Source organism: Ptychodera flava, chromosome 5, assembly GCF_041260155.1.
Source record: "Ptychodera flava strain L36383 chromosome 5, AS_Pfla_20210202, whole genome shotgun sequence".
NCBI classification, from domain to species: Eukaryota; Metazoa; Hemichordata; class Enteropneusta; family Ptychoderidae; genus Ptychodera; species Ptychodera flava.
The window spans coordinates 34,647,264-34,665,680 of NC_091932.1; the positions used below are offsets into that span (position 1 = coordinate 34,647,264).

The 18,417-nt window shown below is 37.4% G+C and overlaps 1 protein-coding gene across 1 annotated transcript; it reads right to left on the bottom strand.

Annotated features, from left to right (window-relative positions):
- Positions 1-930: 930 nt before the first annotated feature.
- LOC139133733 (15-hydroxyprostaglandin dehydrogenase [NAD(+)]-like) lies at positions 931-16,855 on the bottom strand. Its single transcript, XM_070700499.1, has 5 exons — positions 16,777-16,855; positions 4,530-4,626; positions 4,110-4,192; positions 2,681-2,832; positions 931-1,532 (listed from the first exon to the last, which is right to left on the bottom strand). Exons 2-5 carry the CDS (start codon positions 4,585-4,587, stop codon positions 1,415-1,417), a joined length of 411 nt encoding a protein of 136 aa, XP_070556600.1. The 5' UTR covers positions 4,588-4,626; positions 16,777-16,855; the 3' UTR covers positions 931-1,414.
- Positions 16,856-18,417: the final 1,562 nt, after the last annotated feature.

The following is an 18,417-nucleotide window of genomic DNA, read 5'->3' on the forward strand; positions in this document are numbered from 1 at the left end:
AAGATATTAGCGAATACTATAATTATAATGCACACCGGCGCCGGCGATAAATAGATAAGTAGAACATAACTGAAATGTGTACATTTAAATTCCAGCTTACAACACGTAACTTTGAAGAACCTGCCATGAGAATAGACCCGCCTTAACGAAGCACGTCCTGGTGTTTCAGTTGTTCACTTGTAAATATTCCTAATCGATCATTGTTTGTTTGTTTCTGTTGCGGAGGTTGCTTGCATTGTGAATTCCCTTGACCCTTGCAACAGTAAGGGTCAAGGAAGTATTGTTCCTGTACTTTAAGTCTACAAAAATCACAAAACTTAAAAAGGGCTAAGTTTCAACATAAAGATAAATGAATTCTAATAATATGGGGAAGATTAATTGAGAAGGCAATACCTAATTGCATTAATTAATGAACTACTAGAATATAGAGATATCTGATACATTGAGTACAGAAGGTGTAAATCGAGCTTTTGAATTTAAATTGGTTTACATTTTCAAAATTCCTTTACTAAATTCCTTACAGAGGGGACAGATAGATTGAAAGGATAGGGGTAACGTAACGATGGAAAGATAAGGGGGCCAACATGGAGCTTCTCAAGATACGGGAAAACAAAGAAGTAAGAAACATACATATACTTCGGTTAAGCAGTCACTGGCACACAGCCAGTTAACCTGATACATAGAGTCGAAATGAAAGCGGTGTCCTATCGTCTTTCATGCCCCTATTAGTGTAATAAAGGGAGGAAGAAATCCTTTGATCATGTCTAAACTTTTAAACGTTTTCATGACAAAATGTCTTTTATCATTTATGTTTGTAAAGGCCATATGGTTATTTTCAGTCGCTGCTTTCCTCGTTTGTGTACAAGGCAAAGAGATTGAATTCATGTGGCATAAAACGTGTTAGAGTTCCCATTAGGGGCTTCCGTGGATGCATTTATCGTCTGTTTATTTTGAATTGCAGTAGTGACATACTTCAAATTGCTACACACTTTTTAACATCTTTGCTTTTGTTCTTGTCGATGTGATTACAACGTATTTTCGACATGATGTGTCGTGTGCACATCGTTTTTTCTGTCATTCTTACTACGGGTATATAATTTTATAAGTTGTTTTGCTAATCGATTTGTCTACAAGTGGCACCAGTTAGGCGCTGTTGACAAGAATAAAATGAAATAACAATGAAATTACTCAACCTTGCTGCACAACCTGAAACAATACTGTCCAAGGGATGTAATATATAATTATCAAATAATATTATGTCATGTTCCTGAGTTTAGTGACATGACAGAGGAAGCTAAAAGATTTATGCACAAGTTCCATTGTTGTACTTCAATAATCACATCTTGCATATAACGCATGCCATGTCTTCTTCTTCTCTTTCCTCCACGTTTGTCGTAAAAACACATCAATATAATTACAGTTTCGCTTCCGGGATAACCTTTGGTGCCATTTTCCTATTAATAATACACGCGCAACCATTGTATTGTCCGTCTTCTATTAAGTCCATCACTATTTTAGCTACGTCAATCGGTCTGCAAATGTAGTAAATTGTCAAGAATGTAGTATTAATGACAAGCAGTGTACAATGTTTAAAAAGAGATATACTTATTACCGTAACGACATATTATAGACACAGCTTTCCCTGATTGTAAAACCTATGATCAATAGCTTTTCCCGTCAACGTAAAGGATAATTATCTATTTCAAATCTGTTCGTGTGTCAAAATCTGCATGTTCAAACAGTGCATGTACTCGACCGGACTACTATTTCTTGAAGTCTAATGGCAGGAAACGCCGACAGCCAGTTGCCATTACAAATCGTCGATTCTTTGTAAAAAACCCCACCTTCTTAGCCTTATGTTTGTGAGGCACCTGCCATTCAGATTTAAAGTCTGCACTACATGACATCTGAGACATTTTCAACACACCTCTTTACTGTTGCATCTTAACAAGCATCATTCATAAAAGTTGATACACCCACTAAAACTCAACGAAGAAAATTGATGAGCGTCAAAAAATGTTGGCGTTCTTGAGTTTTCCATACTACTTTCCTCAATAACTCCTTGCATTTCTGTATCTTTAGTGGCATGTGGGAGAACAAATACTGATTCAGTATATCTAGGAAAATTACAAAATTCCTCATTTTATGTCATTAATAATACATTTCTTATGTATATTTCATTTTTCTCATTGATCAGCTCACAATGCCATACGCGTTATATATTGCCATGTATGTTTAAAACTTTCGGCCAAAAAAATTGCCGACCAGGAAAAAATTGTATCTCAGGCAATCAGAGCCGTATTTCCTTATCAATAGTTGTAACTATTTTTTAAGGGACTTCCCCGATATTAAGGAACAAAATGATACATGTTGACAAGGTTTTTCACGAGTATCACACAAAGGCTACCATCATGACAAGTTACCCAGAACTATACCATTTGCAAATTTTTATAAACCAATGTTGCATTGATGTGCCGTCAAAATGGAATTAATAGCCACTACGATCTTCGGTCCTTTGTGTAAGACATTAAGAAAGTGTTGAAGGAAGGAGTTAACTTCGTAAGATAATAAACAGCATTGTCTGAGTATTTATGAATTAATGACATCTTTGTTTTCGACACATCAGTGTAAAAGTTAATGGAAAAGGCAGGCAAAAAGACGAATAGAGCGTTTTACAAACCTTAGCTTCCTTAACCTGTCTTCCTTCATCGACGCCAAAATTTCCTTTTCATAGCAAGTTTGTTTGGGAAATGTTGCTAACATGTTACTTAGCACAGCAGGAGGACAGACAGCGGATACTCTTACGTTATTTTCTTTAATCAGTGGCTCTTTCTAGTGGGCAGTGACGACACAAATTTACATATAAGTAACATTAATCACAAAATGCAACCAAAAGGTCAAAAGATATAGATTCGCATTTCTCAAATACTATTATTAGTATCACTGAATATCATTGATGAACTTGAACATAGCTATCACGAGAACTATGCCGATGGTTGTACAATAAAAAAGGCTAAACAGAGGTGAACTGCAGAATGTGTGTGAGAGATAGACAGAGAGAGAGACAAACAGAGAGAGACAGGGAAAGAGAGAGGGGAGATTTTGCTTTAGAAAGTGAGCAAAGGAAAGAATAAAATGGGGTGTCTTGAGGTACCTGCATACAACCACCGCTCGACTGTTTGACACACACAAGATTTAGGAGCTAATTTACATACAAAAGCAAGGCATGTGGCTCTAGCTGCGTACGGACGAGTCATATGTAGAGCAAACTGTACCAAAATTGAGTGTCCACCCACAAGTGTTGCTGTTATATAATACACCATATGGTTTCTGGAGATTAATTAGTGACCGCCATTGAACTGAGCAAAAACCAGAATTTAAAATGTTTATGATGCCGTGATCATTCTCTATGTCTCTAATTCTATAGTTCTTACTAACCCTCAGTATCCCCCTTTATGTAAAGGCCCTTTACTTCGCCATTAACCTTTCATGTTGAATGAGGGGCTCGTTTAAGCATCGATGTCGTCCTTTTATAAAGTTTACTTAATACGAAGTTTTTCCACAAAGTCTAACAAACAGCAGCTGCCATATCTTCGATATCGAGTTTTCACCTATCAGCTGTTCGTACATGGTGTGTCATTAGGGTTGTCGTCTGCTTCTTCCTCTCGACATTGCTATCACCACGGTGACAATAGGCAACGTCTAAGAAAATCAGGTTTCATTTATTACTGTTTTCTTGATGTCGTCGTAACTATAACGTCCTCAGGGTAAAGCCAAAGGTAGATCAAATTCTTCAAGACTCGCAAAAGGGGGAATTAGAGGGGAAAGCATCCCCCTCGGTAAGGTCATGTGACACAAAAAGAAACAAATCCGATGATGCTATAATGCCCTAATACTGCACTTGCACTTGCACTGCACTTCTTAAAAATGAAAAAAACAATGGAACACTGAAGTTACAGATTTATTTCGCCATTTTAACAGTTACGAAATTGCGTCTCAGTTGTTCAGTGTCATATGAAAAGGTTCAAGGAGAGAAGATGAAGACATTACGTATACGAAACCTTCATTTGAAAACCAAATTGCCCGCACAGAGAAAAGCGTATACTTACAGCAACGCATCTAGTAAATCCTACCACACCGTGTTTTGTGGCTGCATATATTGGAAAATAAAAGCACCATGAGCTTGTCAAGCCTGAAGAAAGATTTTTGAATAAAAATATTGTGAAATTCATAGGTATATTCATGTAACTTCAAACTTAATGTATAGAGCAATCATGCAATCTTAGAATGAGGTGATTCTAAAATTGTATAACACGTTGAAATCCGCGTCAACGGGTGCATTCTTATAAACAGGAGATTTTGAAAATCTCCTATTTATAAGAATACATTCAATGTATTCTTACAAACATGGGATTTTGATTATTTCTGTTGGTGTAGTGGTTGGTAATTGTATCTAAATGATTTATAAATTTACTTTTTCGCTACCAATAAAGATGGATCAAGAATGCGTAGAAATGATAATTTCTCACCACCTAACGAAGATGTGTTGATGACGACACCGCCATTGCCACCATTTTGTGTTCCCATGAACTCAACAGCGAGATAAGTACCCTTAATTACAGCCGTCTAGCAAACGAAAAAAAACAACATTCACAATCTAATGATATCGTTGCAGATTCGAAAGCAAGTTTCTGAAAACGTCAACAATGTACATGGATTGATAGAAAAAATAATATCGTTCTTGTGTCTTTCGTTCCGTCACGTTCCATTCAAGTCTCTGTGCAAACATGCGAATATTGGCCAATGACACAATAAATTACCACAAGTTTGTATAACCGCTATATGAATAAATAAATAAATAGATAAATAAATATATATATATATATAAATATATATATATATATATATATATATATATATGTAAGCCGTTGAATTAACTATTATAAGGATACTCACCAATTGTCATATCGTTTTCTTTCTATATGGCCGAAGAGTGTCACCAGGCACATCTTCTCCCAGCCAAACAGTATTGCTTCAGGCAAGACCCGAACATGAAAATTCTCCTTTGTAGAGCGCAAGAACGGGTCTCAATCACACGATTGATAAGTGCCATTACGACCTCGTTAAATGTCTATCATATTCATACTCATCAATTGAGATTAATGATGAGTTCAAATCATGAAACCTGTCAGTATTTCTCAGTAGTTCAAAATGACAACGCCCAGCCTGACATGCGACCTGCTGCTTTAGCTTTTCCATAAGTGTTGAATGAAATCAACCAGACAGTTAAATCGCTACGCTAGTTGATGAGAACGATTTGAACCTGGTGATGACGTGCCGCCTACGAAACTTTGCGACGTCTACGCACAGGTTGGTTGGGGATTCATACAGACATTTACGTAAATAAACTTTGCCGACGTGGCCAAGCGTTGCGGACAAGACAATGTACCTGTCACTGCTATTTGATTGGTTGACCAAATTTGCTACTTGCAAATTCTGACATTAAGCACAATACAAAAAGTCAAGGTTTAGTAATAAATATTGACCATATGCGTCAAAGATGTATTATGAAATTGCCGCGCACAGTACAATAGAGGAAGACAAAAAGTTTCAACAACACTTAATTTTACCTACAACGTAAATTGCTTTCAGAAGTGACGTCACACTCGACGAATAGCACCCTCTCGTTCCCCCACATCTTTTGAAGTGAATCTCTGAGTTCCAGTCCCTTTTTCTGGTTGACGTCGACAATGCACACCCCCTATTAATCAAAAGATTTGGCGTAATAAGTCCAAATTTTTCTCTAATACATAAATTCAACAGAGGTCGAAATTGAGCGTCATTACTTGAATGACAACTAAGCTTACTCGTTTAAGATGTAACAGAAGTCGGCGGACGTTGAGGTCCCTTCCTCCCACTTTTCGGGCTATCAGAATTTATAAGTTAGATTTTCATTGACTTCGATGTTAACGTAGCATATGCAGCGAGGCGTTGATGAGGATGCTGGTCAAGCGTTTGTAAAATATAGGGCCACACAAGTCACACTTTGTGACCCTGGCCGTAACCCTAATCCGCCGACATATGCATTCAAACCGGACCGCAATTGGTGTGTACAGCTAGCTGGACGATGTGGCTCCGCCTGCAGGTCTGCCTATTCCCTGGGTAACATAGCTTATGGTGCGCTCCTATTGGAAGGGTTTACATGTGCCGCATCTTTACCTCATTTGTTTTTTGACCTATGAACTTTTGTAAAATTTAGGCTTTCTTTCAGTAGCGCACTCTTCCACAATCTAAATTTATTCGACGTAAAATTTTTAAAATGCCAATATTTTGTAGAATATTTTGACACATGACCTGTAACATTGTAGAGTTTGTACTTTTTAGTTTGTACTGTACCTGTACCAAATCAATAGCCCAGTGCAAACCCTCCCCATCAACCCGACACTTCCTCCCCAGTCCATCGAGAGACCGTGCGACTACTGGTGCTCGGAACATTTGTGGGATCACTAAATGTCACAAAATTCGAATTTTGAGATTGCAAAGATTTCATTATTAAAGCGCCTGCGATTAAAGTTGAAGGCAATGACACCCGTTGTTCGTGAATGCAGTCTTTATATCCTTGCAATGAGAGGCAAGCATGCAGGACATCGGTATAAATGACCGTCACGTTAATTTTGTGTAATTTGTCCAGTATTCTTACTTGGCATCGAAATCATACATTCTCACGCTATTATCTTATGACGAACTAAAAATGTGTACAGCGCCTGTGTGTTCAGTGTTCTTTATTTGTCCGCGAAACTGGACAAGGTCATGCGAGATGAGGTCACCACTATACAGACGTGCAGACACTGACAGTTCAACAAAACCGTGTATTAATTATTCGGCGAAAACAGTGTAGAGATTCCTGTAACGATAGACTAACCCTTGCGTTCTTCTGCAACAACATTTTCACGATAGCTTCGCCAATACCATCGGCGCCGCCTGTAACGAGTGCCGCTTTACCAGAGATTTCCATGATCGTTGTCAGCTTCGTTTATGAATAGCCGTTGACCTTCAAGTTCACCATACGCGTTCACTTCCGATCATCGAAGGGACATGCGTATTGCAATCGACCTTAACCGAGGTTTAACCTAGGCCAGAGAAAAAAAACATATCTGTTAAACGAGCCCTATCAACCAAGATTTGGTCCAATTCACGATTTTTTCTCTTTTCTCAAAACCTTCACACATGCAATATCGCCCATGTTTATCACTGCAGACCGCAGTGTGCCACAAAGGGTCATAGGTTAACATAGCTTGGCATTGACCGGGGGCATTGATCAATGTTTAGCTTCCTTTCTTGTATAGGCTGGTCCCCAGTGCCATTTCTACCACTGGATGCGCTACTCATAGGGACCTTATTTTCGGAAACAGCGCAACCAGCGGTTAAAATTGAGTAGGGGACCAGACAATTTCTTGTTTTGTAATGCTTGAAAAAACCGCCAAGCAGGGTTATTAAAGGTTCCTTTCAGTTCTATCTGCAATGCATGGAAAGTCATTGAACCTGTACGGATCATATTTGAGATGTGAAGAGAAAACACGGTATCTTTACACTGGGACTACAATAATACTGAAGACAACAAAGGCAGATCACAGGCTTCTTCAAAGGGAAAACAAGGCTAGCACTTATTTATTTATTTATTTATTTATTTATTTATTTATTTATTTCCTCACTGGCATTCATGGATTTCAAATGGAGATGGGAAAAGAGACAAAAAATAAAAAACAACTATGTGATTGTAAATATAAAACTCATAGTACAACAATGCATTACTGTAGAATTGAATGAATCAGTGAATGGAAGATACAAACAGAAGACGAACACCTCTATCACTGTCCCACCATACATTAAACAGAAAAATAAAATAAGCGAAAAACACGTCGAGTAAAATGTCAAAGGACGGCGTCAAACAGAATATTGTTTGTCTGACATTCATATTATAGAAAAACAGAGAAGATATCAGCTAAAATTCCAGACCAGCAGATACTAAAATGACAGGAGCAAACTCACTTGGATGGCAACTATGACAGTAGCCTCGGTTACCAGGACTGCTCTGCGGGGCTCTCTTCCGGCCGCCCCTACACAGTCTGGGAGAAATCCCATTCCAAAATTTCAGAGCAAGATTGATCGACACGGACAAGGGCGATTTATCTCTGGAACAAGTGATCTATGATGCAATTATTATGTTTTGAGACAAAGTTACGGAAAATATAGCTTCAACATGTTCAAGCTTAGAAGTGATTTTTATAAGTAATAAGTGTGAACTGTGACCTTTTTGTGTTGGGTCAATCGTCTCGTACTTGTCCGTAAACTGATCCAAGACATAAAAGTTATCGTTCACATCCATTACTAACAAGGGACTTCGGAAGCCGAGCCTACATAACCTTGAAGATATATATTCCATTACTTTCTTTCAAAATATAAATTACATATCATAGATCAGTTGCTCCCATAATTCATCGCTCTTATCCACGGTCGGCTATCTTAGCTCTGAGATTTTTGCCTCGGATTTCCCCGGACTGTGTCGGGGCGGCCGGAGAGGATAGAGGCAGTTCGCGAGACAAGGAGACCGGCCACGAGCGTTGCTGACAACGACGCTGTCATGAGCGTTGCAGAGCGCGTGCGCAGATTTATCAACATGCTTGCCTTCGGACTCATTCCCCTCTGTTGATTGATTCTCAGGAATCCCATCGAATCATTGTATGTTACAATTTTTCATCATACAAAATGTTACCCAAGTAGCTGTAGGTCATGAAATCGAAAAACTGTTTATGATCTATATCATTGGACCGCAAGTGTGATGTAAGCTATAATGTCGGACTCGATCTATTTTCAGAACGCTGTTCTGTTTTTGATCAACTTTAATAAATTTATACTAATCAGACTTTCTGGAACTAATTAATATCAAATATTTTGACTTTTTCTCATTAATTGTTATCAGAGACAGATTCTGATGATTTTGAGAAAATGTGCCACCAGAGTGTACAACGCTACATCCCTATCTCCTTTTAAATACTATTCCTGTTTTTGATCAACTTCAATATATTTTTACTTATTACACTTTGTGGAACTAATCTCAGACAGATATTGCAGGACCTTTTCATATAAATTATTATCAGAGACAGATTTTGATGATTTTGAGAAATTGTGCCACCAGAGTGTACAACGCCACACCCCTGTCTTTTTTCAAAGTCTAATTTTGTTTTTTGATCAACTTAAATATATTTATACTCATAACACTTTGTGGAACTAATCTACAATTAAATATAACGGGAAGGTTTACTTTAATTTTTTCAGAGACATATTCTGATGATTTTCAGAAATATGTGCCACCAGAGTGACCAACGCCATACCCCTGTCTCCCCCATAATTCTTTTACTGTTATTTGATACACTTCAATATATTTATACTAATTACACTTTGTGGAACTAATCTATGTAAAATATTGCAGGACTTTTTACATAATTTTTTTCAGAGACAGATTCTGATGATTTTGAGAAAATGTGCCACACCCCTGTCTGCTTTCAAATTCTGATTCTGTTTTATGATCAGCTTCAATATATTTATACTGATTAGACTTTCTGGAACTAATCTATATCAAATATTGCTGGACGTTTAACTTGAATTTTTTGTCAGAGACATATTCTGATGATTTTGAGAAAATATGCTACCAGCGTGACCAATGCCATACCCCTGTCTCCTTCTTAATTCCATTGCTGTATTTTGATAAACTTCAATATATTTATACTCAATACACTTTGTGGATCTAATCTATGTCAAGCATTGCAGGAATTTGTATTTCAATTTTTTTCAGAGACAGAGTCCGATGAATTTTCAGAAGATATGCCACCAGAGTGACCCTTGAGAGACCCCTGTGTCCGTTAAAAGTTATGCTTTTTTGTTAATTTACAAATTAAATATACACTTATTACACCCTGTTATAGTTTTTTTTGTCTAGTATTGCAGAAAAATGTACCTAATTGGTCGGAATTGAAACAATGTTTCTTTTGTCAATTTGGCATGCCAAGTTGGTGCATGTAAAAACATAATGAAATATTGGCGCCCGCGAATTCAGGAAATCGATGGGGGAATACATTTACACATTTACCTATACGTAAACTTAAAGCAAACATTTAGAGATGAAACTTACATATCCAGGATGGTGTTTAAACCAAAGGCACCAGGTCAGTTTATCGAAGGTGAGAGCTAAATTCTATCATTACTACGACACTAAAGTACTTGGCAACGTTCATTGAGTATGTGAACTTCTTTCAATTAAATGTTTGCATTTTGTCTATGCCAGTTTATTTTCAGGTTGGGAATCTTGGGTAACTTGAAGAAAGAAGAAAATTGTACTAGTGGAGCAATTTAAGAAATTTATTTCAGAAATTAATTTCAGAAATGGATCAGTGTCATGTATTACCAATCTTGTACTAATTTTATAAAACATAGCTAGCCTTGCCTCTTTCCTACGTTGTTCTAACATTTTCAAATCATAATTTTTCAACATGTCGTTAACACTGGATTGGGTACGGTACCTATTAAAGGCATATTGAGCTGCTCTTCTTTGTACTTTTTCAATATCAATGACATCAATCTGTCTGTACGGATCCCATATAGTGGGTGCGTATTCCAACGTAGATCTAACAAGAGCTTTGTAGGCTTTTGCCGTTATTACTTTGTTACAAATGGAGTTTATTTGATCGTGCCAATCAAGTTCAGATATCAAAATACATCCCAGGTATTTTTCTGATGGGTTATGCTTAAGTATATTGCCATGTAGCTTGTAATACCGTAATGGTGTAACTTATGTATCAGCAAGCTATGACTAACTCGGTCAAAAGCTTTTAAAAAGTTCATAATGAGGACACCCATTTGTTTACCAGGTTCGGTTTCTTAAAGTCAACAAATCGCAAAACTTGAGAAGCTGTTGAAACGGGTAAGGTTCCAACATATAATGCTGACATATGACGCAACCGAAAGAAATTATCATACAGATGATTTGGAATCCATAAAGGCTATACCTAATTGCATTAATTAATTAACTACCAGAATATATATGGGGATATCTGATACTCATCTCAGTGTGTTCAGGCACAACTTAAATTATGACTTTGATGAAACTCTACAGTGACCAGGCCGGATATCTGTACAATCCAGCTTAAAAGAAGTAGTGAATGTATAAATCGATCTTTCGATCAAAATTCCTTTCCTAAATTCCTGGCAGAGGGGAGAGATTGATAACAAGGATAATAACGTAACAATGGAAAGATAAGGGGAGGCCAACATGGAGCTTCTCGGAACACTGGAAGATACAGAAGTTAGAAACATACATATGCTATCGTTAAACAGTCATGGCATACAGACAACTGATATATATAGAGTTGAAATGAGAGCGGCGTCCGATTGTGTATCATGCCCCTCTCAGTGCATTAAAGGGCGAAAAAGTCCCTTGATCACGTTGAAACTTTTAAACTTTTTATGCCAAAATATCTTTTATCATTTATGGTTGTACAGACTGTTTAATTTTCAGTCCAAACATTCCTCGTTTGTGTGCAAGGCAAAGAGATTGAATTCATGTGCCATACAACCGTATTAGAAATACACTAAGGACTTTCACGGATGGAGTTATCGTGTTTTTATTTTAAATTGCAGTACAGACATATTTCAAATTTTTTACAACGTTGCTTCTTGTGTTTTTGTCGATGTGATTCTCATGCATTTTCTGCATGGTGTGTCGTGTAAACATTGTTTTTTCCTGTCATTCGTACTATGGGTATATAATTGTATAATTTGTTTTGCTAATCGATTTGTCGACAAGTGGCACCAGTTAGGCGCTGTTGACAAGAATAAAATGAAATAACAATGAAATTGATCAACCTTGCTGCACAACCTAGAACAATATTGTTCAAAGGATGTTATCAAATAACGTCATGTAATTTCTCATGTTCCTGAGTTTAGTGATATGACAAAGGAAGCTCAACGATTTACGCACACGTTCCTCTGTTGTACTTCAATAATCACATCTTGCATGAAACGCATGCCATGTGTTCTTCTTCTCTTTCCTCCACGTTTGTCGTAAAAACACATCAATATAATTACAGTTTCGCATCTGGGATAACCTTTGGTGCCATTTTCCTATTAATAATACACGCACAACCATTGTATTGTCCGTCTTCTATTAATTCCATCACTATTTTAGCTACGTCAATCGGTCTGCAAATGTAGTAAATTGTCAAGAACGTAGAATTAATGACAAAGCAGTGTACAATGTTTGAAAAGAGATATACTAATTACGACAGATTATAGATAAAGCTTTCCCTGACTGTAAAACCTATTATAATCAAAAGCTTTTCCCGTCTACGTAAAGGAGAATTATCTATTTCAAATCTGTTCATGTGTCAAAATCTGCATGCACAATGAATCCATGTATTCGACCAGACTCCTATTTCTTGTAGTCTGATGGCAGGAAACGCTGATAGCCAGTTGTCATTACAAATCGTCGATTCTTTGTCAAAACAGCCTTCCTAGTCCTTTTTCAGCTGAAACATTTTCAACATACTTCTTTACTATCGCATCCCAACAATTATTATTCACAGAAGTTGATGGACCAACTAAAACCCAACGAAGAAAAGTGATGAGCATCAAAGTCTTTCTGCAAAATGCCGGCCTTCTTGTGTTTTCTTTGGTACTTAATAACTCCCTGTATTACTGTATCTTTAGTGGCATGTAGGAAAACAAATACTGAATTCATTATATCTAGATTTTCAAAATTCCACATTTTTGTGTCATTGATAATGATTTTCTTTAATGTCATATTTCTGATTGATAAAGCTCACAATGCGATATGCATTGTGAAGCTGAACCTTCGGCTAAAAAATCTCGGACCAGGAAAAAAATTATATTTGCAGCAATACAGCAGTATTTTTCTTACCAAGAGTTGTAACCATTTTTACGACTGCCATGGTATTAAGGATACAAATGATACATGTTGACAAGATTGTTCACGAAAATCACACAGAAGCTACAATGATGATAAGTGACGTCGGTCTATACCCTTTGCACATTTTCATGAAGATGGAAGGTGTTCTGATTTCCAATGTTGCATTGATGACCCGTCAAAATGGAGTCAAAAACCGCTACTTTGTTAGCTCTATTACTACGGATACTATGTTCGTCTTACGACCAGGATACCAGAGATGGACCAGAGTAGAGGCGTGTGGAAGACAATCAAAAGTCTTTATTCCCGAAAGGAAGTAGCTCCTTTGCGTAAGATATTGAGAAAGTCTCGAAGAAAGGGGTAAACTTGGCAAGATAATAACCAGGATTGTCTGAGTATTTATGAAGTAATGATATCTTTTTGGTTTTCGCTACATTATTGTAAATGTTAATGGAAAAAGCGGGTAAAAAGACAAGCCCTTTACAAACCTTAGCTTTCTTACCCAGTCTTCATTCTGCCACGCCAAAATTTCCTTTTCATAGCGAGTTTGCTTGGGAAAATTGCTGCCATGTTTGTTAGCACAATAGGAGGACACACAGCGGACACTCGGACGTTATTTTCTTTAACCATTGATTGTTCTGGTGGCCAGTAACGACAAAAATTTACATATCAGTGGCATTAATCACAAAATGCAACTAAAAGATCAAAAGGTATAAATTTGCATTTATCAAATATAATATTAACATCACTGAATATGAATAATGAACTTGGACATAACTATTATGAGAACTATACCCAAGGCTTGTGGAATAGAAATGGCTGAACAAAGGTGAACTAAAGTTTGAGAGTGAGTGAGAGTAAATTGTGTTAACTGTATATGAATTAACCCCGCCGAGCTACTCGTGGATATACACAAGATTTAGGGAGCCTTTAGTAATTACAGGGGGGTTGGTCGTGGAATTCCGTGCGCACCTGCACTGTAAAATGTGACCCTCCCCTGTCCTTGTGTCTAAAATTTGACCCTCCCTTTTTGTCCGGACAGAAATTACAGGGGCGACGGCTGACGTTTTAGGAGGGAGGGTTGCAATTCATCACGCAAGTATTTTTGAAGGGTCAAAGAACAAAAGAACTGTGAAGAAGCGACGAGCGATCTCTTTTGGAATAATTAGAACGTGTGAATCGATTTTTGCATAATTATCAGCTGGGCGATAGCCGCTGCTCGACATCCGGTAGTTCGCAGTGAAAAAACTTCATTGAACTTATTTTCAGCATAAAGTTGTCTTTCCGATTAAAGTCGGATTCCCTTATCCTAAAGATTGATTTATTCCTAGATGCGACAAAGAAACATTGCTTTCCTTCTGAATGGGATTATTCTCTGCTACGAAAAAGGTGTGTTTAGGACACACTGAATGTAAGGCCTGCAAGCATGTTTTGCGAGATTGTACGACAGTTGGATGGTAATTGGATTTGTTTATCAGTGGGTATGCAAATCCAACGTAATTTATTCCAGCATAGTTCGTTCAAAGGAAATACCGCTTCCCATCCTGTTTCTCGACTGTCTATGGTTTATGAGAGAACTATGATCAATTTTTTGCCGATATAAAACATAAAACTAACAATATCTGTGCATTTATAGACATTTGGTAATTGAGATACACTTTTCCATCTGTCCCATATGTTTTCATCTCTTTTCTTTCATTTGTTTTAACTGTTCAAGGTGTTACATGTAGGATACCACTGCATCTTCTTTGATTTTGAAGCTTGTCGATAATGTGTTTGTATTTAAAAGAATCAATGTATTTCGTCGGCAATTTCCTCTCAAGAAATATCAATGGACATTCACAGGTTTGGCTGTAAAATCATCTTCTGTTAAAAGTGACCCCCAAAGATAGGTTTATAAAAAGTTAACCTCCCCTTGGACAGTTTTCTAAAAAGCGACCCTCCCAAATTCCCCCAGCCCACCTCCCTGTAATTACTTTAGGCTCCCTTAAAAGCTGATTTACATTTACAAAGCAAGACATGTGGCTCAAGCTTCTATAGGTGACTCCCATGTAGGGTAATTGTATCCAAATTGAGTGTTCACCCACGTGTAGATTGATTTATTGCTATTGTATAATGCCCTAATACTGCACTTTTATATCATTGCTTTACCACACCCGGCGTGAGATTTCGCCCGATCAGAACGAAGTATTGGCATACTTTACACAATGATATCATATGTATTATATCATATATTGATGGCGCAAATACAGTGATCTAATTGGGCGAGACTTGAAAAGAACCGTGGTATATTCGGGATATAGCACGGTTGGCACATGCAAGAGCTCTCAGCAACAGCAAAAATTTAATTTTGACGTTTGACATTCCATGTCAGAATTTCAATATAATGTAATAAAATAATAGCTGTAAATCACACCCGGAGACGGAACACCACTTGGTTTTGACCAGTTCAATTCATATATGCACTCGCTATCGTTCGTGTATATACGTCGCGAACTGCATGGTCAAAATCTCGTGGTATACCATCGCTGGGTGTGCTTTATTATGTTATATAGATAAAGGAACAATGAAGCACTGAAGTTGAAGATTTCTTTCGCCGTTTTAATGGTTATGAAATGACGTCTAAGTAGTCCACAGTGTCATGTAAAAAGGTTTAGGGAGACATGATGCAGACATTTAAGTACAGAAAATCTTAATTTGAAAACTCGATTGCCTGCACAGAAAAAAGCCAAAATGGAAAAAATTGTGATACAAAGTAGGATACTTAACGTACAGCAACACTTCTGGTAAATCCTACCACTCCGTTTTTTGTGGCTCCATATATTGGAATATGATTGCACGCTGAGCTTGCCAAGCCTGAAGAAAGAATTTTAAACACAAAAGTTTTGAAATGTTTTAATATATGTAACCTCAAACTTAATGTCTAGAGCAATATAATTACTTAAATTTTGGGCAACTTTAGAATGAGGGGATTCTAGAATGGTATAAAATGTTGAAATCCAAGTCATGGGATATATTCTTATAAACAGGCGATTTTATCATTTCATTTGTAGTGGTTGCAAATTTTATTTAAATGATGTTCACTTTTACATACGTTTTCATTTGCTACAAATAGAGATGCAACAAGCACGCGAATGGATAATAATTTCTCACCTCCAAACGAAGCTGTGTTGATGAGGACACCGCCATTGCCACCATTTTTTGTTCCCATGAACTCAACGGCGAGATACGTACCTTTAATTACAGCTGTCTGGCAAACAAAACAGAAAAAGCAGCAAAACATTCACGACGTATTGACATCGTTGCAGATTTCGAAGAATTTTATAAAATCGCCTACAGTCAAGGTGTACAAAGATTGATAGGCAAACAATAATATCGTTCTTGTGTCTTTCGTTCTGTCATGAATGAAACGCCAAACACCCTTTCTCGAATCGAATGAACCCTCCTCTCCTCTTAATTCTGTCTATAGGACGTTTGGTTTGATTATGTTTTTATGCCCTTCTCGCTATCACTTGACGGGGAACGAGAGCATTATGCCCCAAAAGACATGTGGACTTTTGATTACAAAAACGTAAAAGGAATGCATTGTGATAGTTTTGTAACTTTTATTCTTATGAGCGAAAATGAAAACCCTTTAGTTCATGATTATTTTTAAGAAAGTGACGGGCATGGAAATAGTCTTGTTTTGGCCTGTCCATAAAGGTCATTGACCCCGAAAATGATAAGCAGCTACATAAACTTTTACTCATAATCGTGTGTTCAAGTATTATAATGATAAAATGAAGTCACAAACTCACCAAATTAACAGCAATCACATATTCACATTTGAATTCGTTCAAGATGCCCGCGTTATTGCAAACAATGTCGAGACGACCAAAGTACCCCTTTGTTGTCGCAAAGGCGGCTGTCAATATACAAACATAAGCCATTGAATAAACTATTAAAAAAATACTCATCAATTGTCGTGTTGTATTCTTTGTATATTGCCGAAGAGTGTCACCAGGCACATCTTCGCTACCCAAACAATATTGCTATTGCTAATTCAAACCCAAAAAAGGAAGCTCTCCTTTGTAGAGCGCGAAAACGCTTCTATCAATTTTATTAGCGCCATCACGAATTCGTTACATGCCTATCACATCCATTGTCATCGATTGAGATTGGGCTTGATAAGTTAAATCATGAAACTTGTCAGTACTTCTCAGTATACAAAATGACAATGCCCGGCCTGACAAGCGACCTGCTGCTATAACTTTTTACATCAGTGTTGAATGAAATCAGCCTAACAGTGCTAGTTAAGTCACTGATGAGAACGATTTGAAGCTGGTGATGAAATGCCGCCCACTAAGTTTAGCGACGTCTATGCACTGGTCGGTTAGGGGACTAATACAGACATAACATATTAAAATAAACTTTGCCGATGTGGCCAAGCCTTGCAAACTGGACGATATACCTGGCACTGCTAATTGATTGGTTGACCAAATTGGCTGCTTGCAAATTCTGATATTAGGAACGATGCATAAAGGTCAAGGTTTAGTATTAAATATTGACCATACGCATCAAAGATGAAATACCCGGGCGGAGTATAACAGAGGAAGATAGAAAGTTTCAACAACACTCCATTTTACTTACAACGTAAATCGTTTTAGGAAGTGACGTCACACTCGACGAATAGCACCTTCTCGTTCCCCCACGTCTTTCGAAGTGAATCTCTGATTTCCAGTCCCCTTTTCTGGTTGACGTCGACAATACACACCCCCTAGTCAAAAGATTAAGCGTAATAAGTTCAAATTTTGCTTTTATACGTAAATTCAACGGAGGTCGAAACTAAGCGTCATAATACCGCAGACAATCACTTGTCTGTGATTTATACAGAAGTCGGCGGACTTCAAAGTCCCCTCCCTATTTGCGGGTCTCTCTCATTGTCTTTGATAGCAATTATCTGCTCTTTATCTTTTTCAAAAAGTTTGGTCATCAGTTTTTACAGGTATCCAATGGTTGTTTTCATGAAAATCGTGTGTTGCCAAACTATACTGCTTTGAACATGGTTAACAAACCTCTCTTGCGACATACAAATATATGAAAATTGGCAATGACCACGTACCCCATTTTGTCTTTTGCCAGGATACTTCCATGGCTTGTTTACTACTTGTAATAACACTTGTATACAAGTGTAAGAGAGAACATTGACAATTTTTCACTTCACATCGAGGATCGTATTTAGGCTATGAATTGAGGGGTTGCTTGAAAAAAAACCCAAGAGTACAACATCGGGGGGAGACTTTATATTGGTGCGGGGCTGACGGTGAGGGGCTCGACAAAATGATCATGTTGTTGATTAATAATATATAATAAACTAATACTGTTTACAAATTTCACAAATATAGAGTTTGGCAAAAAATCGCGCTCGCAGTTGTTTTTATTGTATTCATACTTTGGAG

Bases quoted from the DNA above. Each gene is read 5' to 3' on its own strand.
- LOC139133733 (XM_070700499.1), bottom strand. From the start codon at position 4,587: ATGGGAACACAAAATGGTGGCAATGGCGGTGTCGTCATCAACACATCT. The intron at 4,193-4,529 runs GTGAGAAATTAT...ATCTTTCTTCAG, and splicing joins CAACACATCTTCGTTAGGTG to GCTTGACAAGCTCATGGTGC. The intron at 1,533-2,680 runs GTTTGTAAAACG...CTACATTTGCAG, and splicing joins GACAGGTTAAGGAAGCTAAG to ACCGATTGACGTAGCTAAAA.